Here is a 13,552-nt window from a genome sequence, read left to right on the forward strand (position 1 = left end):
GCTTTGCACCACCAAAAAGAAAAGTCATGAAAAAGTCATCCTTGTCACATGACATTCTTAGTTGGAGGAAGACAAAACAAGTATGGCACCATCGAATTTCTAGCAAAAGAAACAAGTGGATCACATTCAATCAAATTGAGTTTTCTCCGTACAAATTCTCGGGGTCTACCGACCATATGATCTTTGAGGCACTAATAGAAACTGACTTCACAAAAGCTCAAGGTTTAGTGATTTTGTGCATATTCTACATGGTTGATAATAGAATCTGATGCGCCTATAGAAACAAGAACCTGCCTAATAAAGTTGAGAAAGCTCACCCGGGAATGCTACTGAAAGAACGTGCGGGGTCACTGCAGGTACGAGCGTAGGGTTGCCATGCAATAACATGTGACACTAGATGTTGAAGGAGAGAAGTTGCTGCCACAAGAACCGCCAGAAAAAGTGCACGCCGACCACTCGGCTTGGTCACCACACTGAACATCAAACCCTTGATTCAAAACTTCCTACAAGCTGATATTGCATCTTCCCATATCATCGAGTGCGTTCTAACATCGGAATGGAAAGGAGACGACCAGGCTCGACCAAAAAGGGTTCAGTTTAACATCAACACGAAAAGGAGACTACCTTGCTTGGCCTTAAGATCACTGATTAAGATAACAAGGAATTGCTAACACATTGATGACACTTCATCAGGAAGGAAGTCGGTGCATTGACAACTCTTAACATTTGTTGCCTAACTAATTCTTTAGAACAATCCATGATAAAATCTTTAAACAAAATGACAAATCTCTCAACTATACTTGTTAAATGAATTAGGCGCATCCAATTCAAGAGTTCATAATGGAGGTCATTCAATAAAATATGTTCAACATGTCAGCTATTTTGCACGATATAATTCCTATTTGGATAAATGGCAAACTATATTGATAATATGAAATAATGCACTTTTCACTTCTTTGCTTTTCCATCATACTCATAGGAATTTAATCTAGACATTTGATCACAAGTTCATGAAAAGCTCAATAGTCATTAATTAAAATGTTGACAGCCTTTTTTCAGTGTTTTTATATACTCTATTACAAACTATGTTAGTCTACTATAAGTGAAATCGAATAACGACAACTTGAGTCATTACTCTCTTGCAAAGAAGAACTTTCACATGGACAAGCCTCCAGCACTCTTGAGGATGATGACAAGGATCGTTTTGGAGGAATTTGCAAGGCCTCAACACTTCCTTTTAGCATCTCCACAACTTGAGTCATACAAGGTCGAGCTCTTGGATCGATTTGAATGCACCATAAGCCTACTACAATCATATTCTTTGCGATTCCTTCTTCCTCCTCATTCATGATCCCGTGCAGCCCAAGATCTTCTTGAAGCACTAGACGTTGGTGGACCGAATGGGGAAAGTATACTTCACTAGTACGATCTACCGTGACTTTGATGTTTTTCCTTCTACCGACCATCTCCAAAACCATCATGCCATAGCTATAGACATTTGATTTATGAGAAACCCCTTCAATGTTCCTTATGATCAACTCTGGAGTAATATATCCAGCAGTGCCTCAATCGTCGCACGACCGCCGCACAACTGCCACACGATTGTTGCATGACAGCCGCACAACCGATCATTCCACAACCGCCACATGACCGCCGACCATCACTATCAACCACCGCCGCAGGATGCTGCCCACTGCCCATTAGCCACAAGAGGGGGCAGTAAGGTCGCTGGCCCTCGTCTAGCCGATCGCCAGTCCGGCAACCGGCCACTTGTTGAAGGAGAAGAAGAAGAATAGGAAAAAATGAAAAGAAAAAAAAAACGAAAAAACGAAAAATAAAAAAGTATAAAAATATTTAAAAATTAAAATAAATTGATTTGAAACAGAATCAATGAGGATGGTACGAAACGCAATTCTATTTCAAAATCAGAAATTTTGGATAGTTATTAAACGGCTTAAAATACTTAGAAATTGTTCTTGGGAACAGAATCGTTACCAAACAAGCCCTAAATGTACGCTGCAATAATAACTCCATACACAAAGACCTTACAAAAGCCACTATGAACGATTGAAACTTCTATCAAGGTTCGAAGAGCGATTTGCACCAATCTCTATTAGGACAGTCAAAATTAAAATGATTTGGTTATTTTCTTGAATTCATTATACCATTCTCTGTTAGAGCAATTTACACCAATCCATGCTTGCAATTGATTGAAGACTTTGAAAATGATTGTCACGCCCCGATCCTCCCGGCAAGTGTCCATCCCTCTTTGGTCGATTAAATAGCGACGTCCAAAGATGCATCACTGACCCATTCATTTTAATACGCATGTGGAAGCAATTAATAAATCCCCAAACAACAACAAGATATGATAGAAAAGTAGGGCCTCAATTTTTCAAACCAAAACAAGTTTTTTTATAAACATACAAGTTTATAGACTATGCCAGGCTGTTTACAAAAATATCGGCTTAACGAAAGGGGAACTGTCCTATGACCCTCTAGTTGGACATGTTCGCCGATTCTTTGGTCTCCATATTCCCAAACTCCAAGGCTTCGGGTCCTCCACCAACATCATCTAAGAACTTGAAAATGGTTATACAATAACCAATGAGACAATGTTTCAGCAAGTTCAATCCCCCAAGACCCGACTAGAAAGAAAATACGTCCTGAGGGCTATTTAAGCACAACACGAGTCGGAGGTCTTACCTTTGCCTCAGTTCCTCCCTGCAATACAACACAATTCATAATCTCATCGAGTCACATCAACCAATCCAATCATTTACTCAAATTGACTCATCGATCAATCGACCTAGTCGATTACATGTCAAACAGACCATTCCCCAATCATTTCAATTAATACTATCTATACAGTCCAACCACCTTGTGGACAGCTTACTCTAAGCTAAAAAATAGATAGTAGCTAGCCTCAAGGCTAATAACTAATATACTACTCCTTCTCCAAGATGACATATCAAGTCATCGAGTTGATATAATATACTATTCTTTCTCCGATATGACATACCGAGTCATCGAGCCAATATAATATAATGTCTTTTTCCGAGATGATATACCGAGTCATCGAGCCGACATAATATATGTCTTTCTCCGAGATGACATACCGAGTCATCGAGCCGACGTAATATACGTCTTTCTCCGAGATGACATACCGAGTCATCGAGCCGACGTTTGTTCTCCAACAATTTCTCAATTTTTATCATACCCAATAAAATAGCCGTGTATGGGTACCCGATTGGCCTTAACCAAAATATAATAATTTCCTTTTCATAAATCCCACAATTTCATACGGTTCACAAAAATATTTTTGGCGTTATAAACCGACGCCCAATCATTTTCCAATTAAATAATGAAAATAAATAAATTTAGGAATATATCCTAAAATCACAATTCACATCAAATCAGTACAAATAGATCACATCATCACAATCAGCATAAAATTCCAATCACCAGCTATCCTGGTCTAATTTCCAAAAATTAATTAATTAATTAATTATGGAAAATAATTATTAAATGCCAATAATTAAAACTTAGGCCCGTAAAACCTAATTGGAAGCCGAGACGGGCCCGAAAAATTACCGAATCACTCTAGTTAAATACTAGAGTTTGTTTAGGCTCTAATTGCACTAACTATCCACCTAACATGTATCAATAATTAATTAAATTCACTAATCTAATCTAGCTAACCACATAATCCATGTTTAACATAAACTAATCAACTCTTAAACGCCATTAACCTACTAAGCGAGGATTAGTGAGTTAAACTCACTTGTTTAACGAACCGCTCGGTTCAAATCAACGGGAACGCAACATAGCTTGATCTTCTCCGAAGTGGCAATGGCCTTCCAGAACGGATCGGGCCTGAAAATTGGCCCACCAAGCCTCACGGGGCTGCTGGATTTGATGTTGCACAGCTGAACTTTGTTGGTCGGGTTGTTGGTGGCACGACCAAGGACGGTCGATGGGAACTGGTTGCTGCAATCAGCCAACAAAAATTCAGTGGAGGGGATGCTGGCATGGAGGATCCGCGGGCAGAAAAGGGCAGGTTGGTGGCGTCGTCGAAGCTGTAGGGTTCTTCCACAGAATCGAAACAAACAAAAAGGGAAATTGCAAGGTAACGAGTGAGAGAAAAAAAAATGAAAAAAGGGATGGGGGCGCGTCGGTCAAGCAGGGAAAGGGATGAGAGGATAAGATAGAATCAAGAAAAGTCAAATAAGAGGGAGGAGAAGTGAGACACGGTAGAGAGAAGGAGGGAACGTCAGTGGGGGGAGGGATTCACATGAACGAGAGAGAAAGAGAGAGAGAGAGAGGTAAGGGAATCTGCGGCCAAGTGGGGGAAAGAAAAGGAAATCCTAAAACTCAAAAATCCTGGTCCCACTTGCTCTTTTTTTTTTTTTGTGACCAAGGAACCCCATAAGCCAACAGCTGAAAGAAACCCTAGGGAGCGACTAACTGCACTCCACTACCACAATACTCTAGGTAAAAATCCCTAACGACGAATCTGGAATTCGAACTCCTCCCCTTTGTGAGGGGGAGAGAGCCCCAAGCCAGCTGCGCTGCTGCGGGCGGTGGTCCCATTTGCTCTTGTTTAGTCCAATTTGGTCCCCAAAAATCCCCGGTGGTCTCATTTGCTCTTGTTTAGTCCAATTTGGTCCCCAAAAATCCCCATGCTAAAGTCACTTGATTCTCACTTGCTTTCTTGCACCAACTTTCCCCCAAACAACAAGTCTCGGGCAACAAAAATGTCCATTTCCTTCAATTCCTAATTCTAATTCATTTTTTTTTTCAGAATCCAATTTTATGACCAAACTTCTTCGATTGAGATCAAATTTGGATGAAGAAAAAGCCCACACAACTTTCTTTCGCCAAGTAACTCATGTCGAAGGCCAAAAATCTCTTCCATTTGGCCGATCTGAATTTCTGTTCGTTTTTCGAATCATCCGAATCGATTTTCCGTAAAAATCCCGAACTCGCCGAAAAATCCTCGAAATATAAGTCAACATTCCTAAAATGACATGTGACATGATAGAACTTTCAATTTCTAAAATCGGGTGCAATTTTAGCGTGACCTAACCTACCGGGTAGCTTTCAGAAATTTTTAGTGCAAATGACTCATGGTCGATTTTCTTCGAGCCACAACGAATCTCTTCAACACATTGGCGACTCTCGGTGGTCATGAAAATCTCGAAGGTGCCAAATACGAACACAGGGTACCAAAACAATAGAAAAATCAATCTAGTGTCAATCGACGAGAATTTTGCAATTTAGTGAGATCACCCACGTTTAACCACAGATCTCAATCGAACTAACCTATCTTTGATTTCTAATCAATCTTACTATGCCAAAATGATCTCTATAGATGAGCACAGTTGAGTAGCCGATTTATGGTCGAATCCTCAAGTCTATTGCATTAAAATCTCTTAATGACTTTACCTAATAATCTAGTTATCTCATGAGTAGCCATCTAAAACAAAAAGCACTATAGTCACATCGATGAAAAACCCAACTTATCCAATCGAAATTAGAACCTAAATTCAGGATGTCACAATGATCGTGGACTTCCATAGCGAAGTTAGCCCTTTCATTGGACCATTACTATTTTTGTCTCTTATTTATAGTGGGCCTACATCCTCCCCGGGGCTAAATCTACCATATTTTCATTAAAGAGACAAATTTGCCATTATATCATCCGATAAAAAATTAAAGTGGTGAATCCCAATTTTATTCATTTTCCTCCTTTTCTTTAATTTTTTATTTATATGTTGGATCTAGTTGCCATAGTTATAAGTATCACATATTTTTTTCTCTCTTTTTTAAAAGTAATTAAACGGGTATTACCATGAAAGAAAGTTTCGAAAGACCTAATTTTTTGGTACTTTATAGATTCAAAATTCATAACTATTTGTAAATTACCAGTATTAGTGAAATATGAAAACCCACGTTATAACCCTTGTATAGTTTCCCATAATCATTCACAGAACGCTTATTCTTGCCTATTTACCTTCATCATTAAGTTTCCTGCATATTTACTCTTTCAGCACTTTAAACTTCCTGCCCCTCTACATTTCTCTTCTCGCAACGTTTAATTTTAAGTGCCTACATTCCGGTTCCATTACATTTACAATCATTTACTTGTCGGTCCAAAATAGAATAAAATAAATCTCAAAGTTAAGAATATTAACGCGGAAGATAAGAATTGAGGAATTTTTAAATATTTTAATGTGTAATAATAAAGAATACGTATGTCTATTTGTAGGTTTTACAAGATGACTATCTACCATAATAAGATAGACAATCAAAGATATGCACTATCAAGAAGACATATGCATAATCCTAAGAAATATGCATAATCAAGTAAATATACTAATATTGCTAACATCCCTCAAACATAGGTGTATTGAAACAAATCAACTTGAGTTTGAAAAATAATTCAAACAGTGTGCCAAAATTTCAATTTATGCATCATTTAGCATCGACTTTACTGTCGAAACAATAACCGAATAAACGCAGCCCATATGACTAGCGTGGCTATAGTAAGCTATATACGCAGGACTTTATTAAGTGAAAGTTACTATGCAGTGTTAAATAATACCTCCATGAAAAAGAAAAATTCCATAACAAAACCACCATGCCGCTTTCTCAAACCAGAATGACACACTCAAATGAACACTGTTGAGCGACAATGATGGATTTATTTTGCTACGGGTCATGGGATGCAGTAGGTGCGAAGTGCACTTTGGGTGAACACCATTGGGCGGCGGGATGGATTTATTTGGTTACACGTCATGGGATGCACCAGGTGAGTTTGAAGTGCACCCAATGCATTAGAGTTGACTCGATAAAGGAGGCTCTGATATCAAGTTAAGAATAATGTAGAAGATAAGAATTAAAGAATCTTTGTAAATTTTAATGTGTAATAATAGAGAGTATGTGAGCCTATTTACAAGCTTTACAAGATGACCACTTATGGTAATGAGATAAACATAACAACAAATATAATCAATCAAGAATATGCACTATCAAATAAGATATATGTGTAAGTTTGAGAGGTATGTGGAATCAACCTAATATACCAATATCACGAATGCTCAATTTTCTTAAATTTCATGAATTCCAACCTTTTTGAAGATTTCGCTCTTTGGAAAAGATAATATCGAATAATTGGGGTGTCTATAACCATGATTTAGTTACGTGATTCTTGCACCGTTTAGAATGACTTTCGTTTTGGCCGCATTGCGAGTGCTAGGAAGCCACGTATTATTCCGATATTCCTTAAGTACACTTCAAAAGATCAAGATAAGAGTAGAACCTTAGAAATTTCTTGGACTTGGAGCTTTGTTTATTACATTAGTCTCCTAGAAAAAGAAATCTGGGAGAATTCCACAAATATATATATATATATATGAGGAATATATTTAGGAACATGTATAGTTATCGAGTATTAATTGAGCATAAATGACAAGTGAAAGTGCTAGTACGAGCACATAGAGGGGGGTGAATAGGTGTGAAAACAAATTTTGTAAAATATAGTGTAAAACTTTACTTCTAACCTAAGTCTGATTAACAGTAGATTTTGCAAAGGAAATCAGACTCTAACAATTAAATAGAGTTACGAACAAAATAAAAGAGTTCATGGAAGAGAATAAGAACACAAGGTTTATAGTGGTTCGGCTTAATCCAAGCCTACATCCACTCTCCCGCACTGACAGCCCACCGGCTGGATTTCACTATGAATCAAAAGAGTCGTTACAGTATCATGTCATTGATTTAACAGTGTAGAAACTCTGCTACACTTCCTCAAGGCCTCACAAGTATCTAAATTCTTTTTTGAGTACAAATTTACGCTCAACAATTGAATCAGCAAAGAACAAGAAGCTTCAGACTTTGGAATTTATCTATCGTGCACACCCTCGAATAACTAGAGTGTCTTCCTTATACTCCTACATGCCTTCATATCCGTTGGCACCTTCCAAAAGAGTTCTTCCAATCTACCCGTTGGACAGAATCAATTAGGGAGATCTCGAGCTACTTAAGAAATGTGATGATAGCCCACCAATCCTACTCATCCATACAATCAGGATCTAGGTTTTCATAAGTAGAACCTTCCAAGTATACTTCGTCAATCAATGGATCCAAATTACTTGAATTAATTTCAAAACGAATAATAGATCTTGAGATGCTATCTTCAACCGTGAGAACTTCTTTAGCCGCTTGAATCAAATCCTTAAAGAAATACTCGATTCTGGATAAGTCTTCTTCGTCAATCTAGAAACTATCAATAATGGTAGACTTTAAATCTTGAGTCTGGCGGTCTGGTGGTCTTCAGACTTTGACAAAAGAGTATACAAGTTTTTAGACTAGACTGATGAAAACGTTTTGTCAGCTTCAAAACAAATAAGGAAGTTTTCTCCAACAACAAGGAATTGCTAAGACACTTATCACCCTTAATTAATCACGAAGGAAGTCGGCGCTTTTGCAAGGCTAACATTTGTTGCTTAACTGGTTCTCTAGCGTAGTCCATAGTAAGATCTTCTAACATATCTCTCATTATACTTGATATATGGATTAGGCTTACTCAATTCAAGAATTCATGTGAATTGGACTCGCACGAATGGAGGTTATTCAATAAAAATTGTTCAACATGTAATCGATTTTGCACAGTCTAAATTCTATTTGGATGAATGACGAACACTACTGATATTATGAAATAATGCACATTTCACTTTTGTCCGTGCATCATACCATAGAAATTCAACCTACACATTTGATCACAATAATTATTAATCCGTTTACAATTGCTTCTTTTAATACTGTATAAAAAAATTGTCCGTCTCGTCTACTTGATATCGAATTAAACCCAACTCGAGTCATCACAATTCTACAGGGACGAACTTTCAGCTAGACAAGCTGCGAGCGATCTTGGGGGAGATGACCAGATTGGTCTAGGAGGAATTTGCAACACCTCAACACTTCCTTCTAGCATTTTCACAACTTGGCTCATAGATGGTCGAGCTCTTGGATCAATCTGAATGCACCATAAACCTATTACAATCATCTTCTTCGCGATTCCTTTGTCCTCCTCATTCATGACCCCACACAGTCCAAGATCTTCTTGGAGCTCTAGGCGTTGGTGGATCCAATGAGGGAAGTATATTTCACTGGAACGATCTACCATGACTTCAATATTTCTCCTCTTGCCTACCGTCTCCAAAACCATCATGCCATAGCTATAGACATCTGATTTGTGAGAAACCCCTCCAATGTTCCTTAATATCAACTCCGGAGCAATGTATCCATGGTGCCCCGGGCACCTAGCATTGAAACGATGCTCTCTTCTCTTGGGCAAATTTTGGCAAGACCAAAGTCGGAAATCTTAGGGCAATAGTTTCCGTCGAGGAGAATGTTGTGAGGCTTTATGTCAAAGTGCAAGATCCTCGTGTTACAACCTTTATGCAAGTACTCTAGCCCGTGAGCAATGCCAAGCGAAATCCGGTACAATGTATCCCAACTCAATTGTTGATCTACCTCCAAACCATTATTTCTGTTGAATATGAATTTTTCGAGTGATCCATTGGGCATGAACTCATAAACCAAAGCTCTTTTGCTTCCTTTAAAACAAAACCCTAGGAGGCTGACCACATTGACATGAGAAGTCCTGCTTATGCTTGCAACTTCATTGAAAAACTCTTCCGCATCGCCTTTCAGCTTCTTTAGAAGCTTCACCGCCACAAGTTGACCATCTGAAAGCTTGCCTTTGTACACGCAGCCATAGCCTCCCTCACCTAACTTTTCTTCAAAAGAGTTGGTCATCTTCTTGATGTCTTTGTAGGTGTATCTTCTCGAAGAGACGAGTCCCTCAATTTTCACTTCATCATCAAAATGTTCACTCCACTGCTTTATGAAGTCTGCAATTTTTCTTATCATTGGTTTCTTCATGCAGGAAAGCATTAAAATAAGGGCGATCCCAATTCCAGCTCCGGATGCAGCTATTCCTAAAACAGCAGAATATTTTCTTACAGCAATCTCACTTCATCACATTATTGAGGCTTCTAAGAATTAGAAATATTGATTCCATTGAGCAGCTATGCAAGTTATTATCAAAAAGTCAGAACGAATTGCAGAGAAAAATGTAGAGAAGTGGAAGAGAAAATCTGGATATAATTACCTATTCCGATTTTCAGTCCAACGTTTCGTTTTCCTGAGACAATAGTCATCAAAAGTGAAAAATGTGTCAACGAATTGCAAACAGGTGATTTCAAAGTGTCTTAAGAGATAAAGATGAGGGCATATCATGAGGTTATAGTTCATTCAATTTCAAGAAACCAAAAATACCACCATTGAGTGAAGAAAATTACGAATTCACCAGTTTGGCTCTATCCTCCTCTTGAACATGGATCAAACAGTGACATCATACTAGAAGAAATTGGAAATACATGCAAATGGATCTGTGGCTGATTGACTAACAAGTATAGACATTAGCTATAATCCTGAATTCTAGTGCTATCAGGGGATGCACAGGAAGGCAGCAAAGGATACATTTTCTTGCTGGTATAAACGTAGCAAACACTCTGAAATGTGATCGACAATGTGGTACCAGAGGCAGAGACAAATAAAACTTTCTGCGTCACTAATGGAATGGGCTGTATGTTCTAGACATGTCTCAACTCTTTAGCTTCTAAGCAGACCTCTAGGCTTGACTAGAAGTCGTTCCATAATTAAATTTATTGGGCAGCTCATGTTCAGGCACAAATTTTGGAGCTTCTTGTATCATGAACACCACTAGCAAACTATCGCAGAAAGATAGAAACATCAACAGTTCCTTTACTGCTCTTTCATTTCCTCCAGCTTTGCAAAGTCACAATCTATGAGGTTCCAATAAGATATCTTGGAACCCAAGAGAAGGGAAGTTTTGTTCGCAGCACTAATCGAGTCTAAGGAGAAGCATTTGGAAAAGCTGAAGGACATTATCCTCAGCACGTAGAAATGAAACATTAACTGAAAAACAGGAAAAACATTTTTAGTATTCGACAAAGAAATCTAATAGATACAACTGCAAGGGGGAGGGATAGAAAGAGTACTTATATGTGCTATCATAATGAGAAAAAAGTTCATTGATAATGTCAAGATTTAATTATCTGTACGGTTCACATCTGGCAATTTTATAAAGATATTTCAACCACACAAATGATCAGATTTTAGCAACACTTTCAGAAAGGTAGTTTTTCTTCTTCCTTTTTTCATTTGGTTGTGATCATAGTAAAATCTCAAGAAGGAAATGAGTAATTTTAGCCCAACATTTGCAAAATTTCACAGTAAACGTGGAGCATCTTCATTCAATGTATTCAAACCATCGGAGCTCATGGTCGCAAATATCAACCAAATGATCAAAACAGAAAATAGGATGATAAGGTTTTAAGAGTCTAAATAGTAACATGATCATGTCTGTCATAGCGAGGATGACCACACTCCATTGCAGCGAAGGATATGCCCAGCAAAATGAGATTGTCAAGCTTTAGGGGCATGAGCGGGTCGTTTCCTAATTAACAAGCAAAGGAAAGAGCATGCGCAGCAATTCCTCTCATTGAACAACTTCAGCTAACTGAAAACCACATATTAGGCGACGAAAGTGGCCTCATTTGAGATTGTTTCTTGTGGGATCCAATTAAATCCTTTATCTCCGCGTTATTCTCTTGTCGTTTTCTTTCTGCCAAACAATGACTTATTAATTTTCCCCCATATTTTCCTCTACCCTTCGCTTTCCATCCCATTTCGTCACTCCCAAATTGCTCAGCAAAGTAAAATGAGTGATAAGGAAAAGTTAAGATAAACCACCTTGTGTAGACGTAGCAGTTGTTGCCTCTGGGGTCTCAGCAGATGTTGATGAACCACAAGTTTTGGAAGCAAAGGACTGGTCAGGACAAGAGCAAGTGGTCCGATTGGCAGTGGTATTGTAACCACAAACTCCGTTCGATTGAGTGCACTCAACACATGCTTCACTATCCACCTTCAGCTGAACCTCAAAACCATGCTGCAGCAGGTCGCTTAAACTGGACGAGCTATTTCCCAAGTCACTCTGAGAATATGAAGAAGAGCTATCTCCCAAGTCACTCTGAGAATTATGAAGAAACCGGGACTACCACGCTCTTGAAGCACGCTCCACTGTCAACACTCGACCCTGAAAACACATAGCCCTCCGTGTACGGAACCCCTTAAAAGGGCACGAGAATTGGCCCAAGAAAGTTGGGGAAACCGATTGGCAACCGTAGAGGAAAGTGACGTTGGTGTAGCCCTCGGCGATTTGGAACATCGACGGGTCGAGAGTCGTGTTAAGGAAATTCGTGGGACAGATTCCCTGCATATAGTCATCCCTCGCGATTCTCAGTACCTGAGTAGAATTGGGATACACCTCCAGAACTCGGTACTTCACTCCCTGTATCACGATGGTCGTGTTGCCTCCGTTCTCGCACTTGAGCTCCAACTCGGGATACCCGCAAAAGCTCGCTCTGTTGCCACCCCAGAAGGGATAGCCAATGCCTCCAACGTCCCCACAGCTGAACGTGCCGTTGCAGCTCGAGTAATAATCCACGCCCAGGGAAGGAGGACTCTTGATCAAGATCAAGAACAGTGGGAACAAAAAGTGGAGAATACGAGCAGAAGATGGAGAAGGAACCCAAGAAAGAGACATGGTGATTCACGAAGAAATGGGAATGCGGGTGCTAGAAAAAGGGGAAGTGGAACGCAAATTGAAGGTCTGGAGAAATAAATAATCCAAGAAAGAGAGGCCATTTTCCGTTGACTGAAAAATTTTCTTTTTGACTCATTCTCAATCTGAACATACAAAAAATCAAAGAAAAATTTTTTTAATGCCGGGCGGTCTGCATCGCAGGCCACTAGTAGGTTCTGGGGAACTTCGTGGAGACTGGTTCCAAAATTTTTAATTACTAAACGAATATGGTAGGATCCTTCGGGATGGAGATGGAGCAAAACAAGGAGGGTAATTTTATTATACTCTCCATCACGCTTATTCTTTTTTTTTTTTACCTAGTACTAAATATGCAAATAGGATTGGAAAATATTTGAATTCAAGACATCCAACTCTGATGGCATGTAAGATTTTTATTAGACCACCATTCACTATTTTAAAAACTTAAATTATTAGATCAAGACACAATTTAATATTTAAATATCCTAATAAGCTCCATCTAGGCAAAAATAATTGAATCCCTGCCTACTTCCAATCATATCCGCATCTTCCCATCGAAAATTTTTTGCACCGCGATGTGTCCACAATCCAGGCGACCTCAACGCTTTGTTCTAGAAAGAGACATGGTGGGTCACGAAGAGACGGGAATGCGGGTGCTCGAAAGAGGAAGTGCACCCGCAAGAGGAAATGGAACGCAAATTGAGGGTTTGGAGAAATAATCAAACAAAGAGAAAGCCAATTTTCGTTGACGTAGCAGATCGTTGAATAGGCTCCATCAAGGCAAAAATAATTGAATTCTTGCCTTCGTCCAGCTATACCCGCATCTTCCCTTTG

General features: G+C 39.0%; 2 protein-coding genes across 2 annotated transcripts in view; both read right to left on the bottom strand.

Annotated features, from left to right (window-relative positions):
- Positions 1–8,754: 8,754 nt before the first annotated feature.
- LOC104434443 (PR5-like receptor kinase) lies at positions 8,755–12,146 on the bottom strand. The gene is given in 4 exon segments (XM_039306227.1): positions 8,755–9,312; positions 9,315–10,007; positions 10,181–10,213; positions 11,848–12,146. Coding segments are annotated over 2 exon segments (1,068 nt in total). The 5' UTR covers positions 9,964–10,007; positions 10,181–10,213; positions 11,848–12,146; the 3' UTR covers positions 8,755–8,893.
- Positions 11,834–13,552, bottom strand: part of LOC108957345 (LEAF RUST 10 DISEASE-RESISTANCE LOCUS RECEPTOR-LIKE PROTEIN KINASE-like 2.8) — an 8,880-nt gene continuing 7,161 nt past the window's right edge. Inside the window, exons 3-4 of the mRNA XM_039306751.1 lie at positions 12,266–12,619; positions 11,834–12,124 (exon numbers count right to left, since the gene is read on the bottom strand). Coding sequence (XP_039162685.1) covers positions 11,834–12,124; positions 12,266–12,619 — 645 coding nt within the window. The remainder of the gene's footprint in view (positions 12,125–12,265; positions 12,620–13,552) is intronic.

The sequence above is a fragment of the Eucalyptus grandis genome, chromosome 2 (assembly GCF_016545825.1).
Source record: "Eucalyptus grandis isolate ANBG69807.140 chromosome 2, ASM1654582v1, whole genome shotgun sequence".
NCBI lineage: Eukaryota > Viridiplantae > Streptophyta > Magnoliopsida > Myrtales > Myrtaceae > Eucalyptus > Eucalyptus grandis.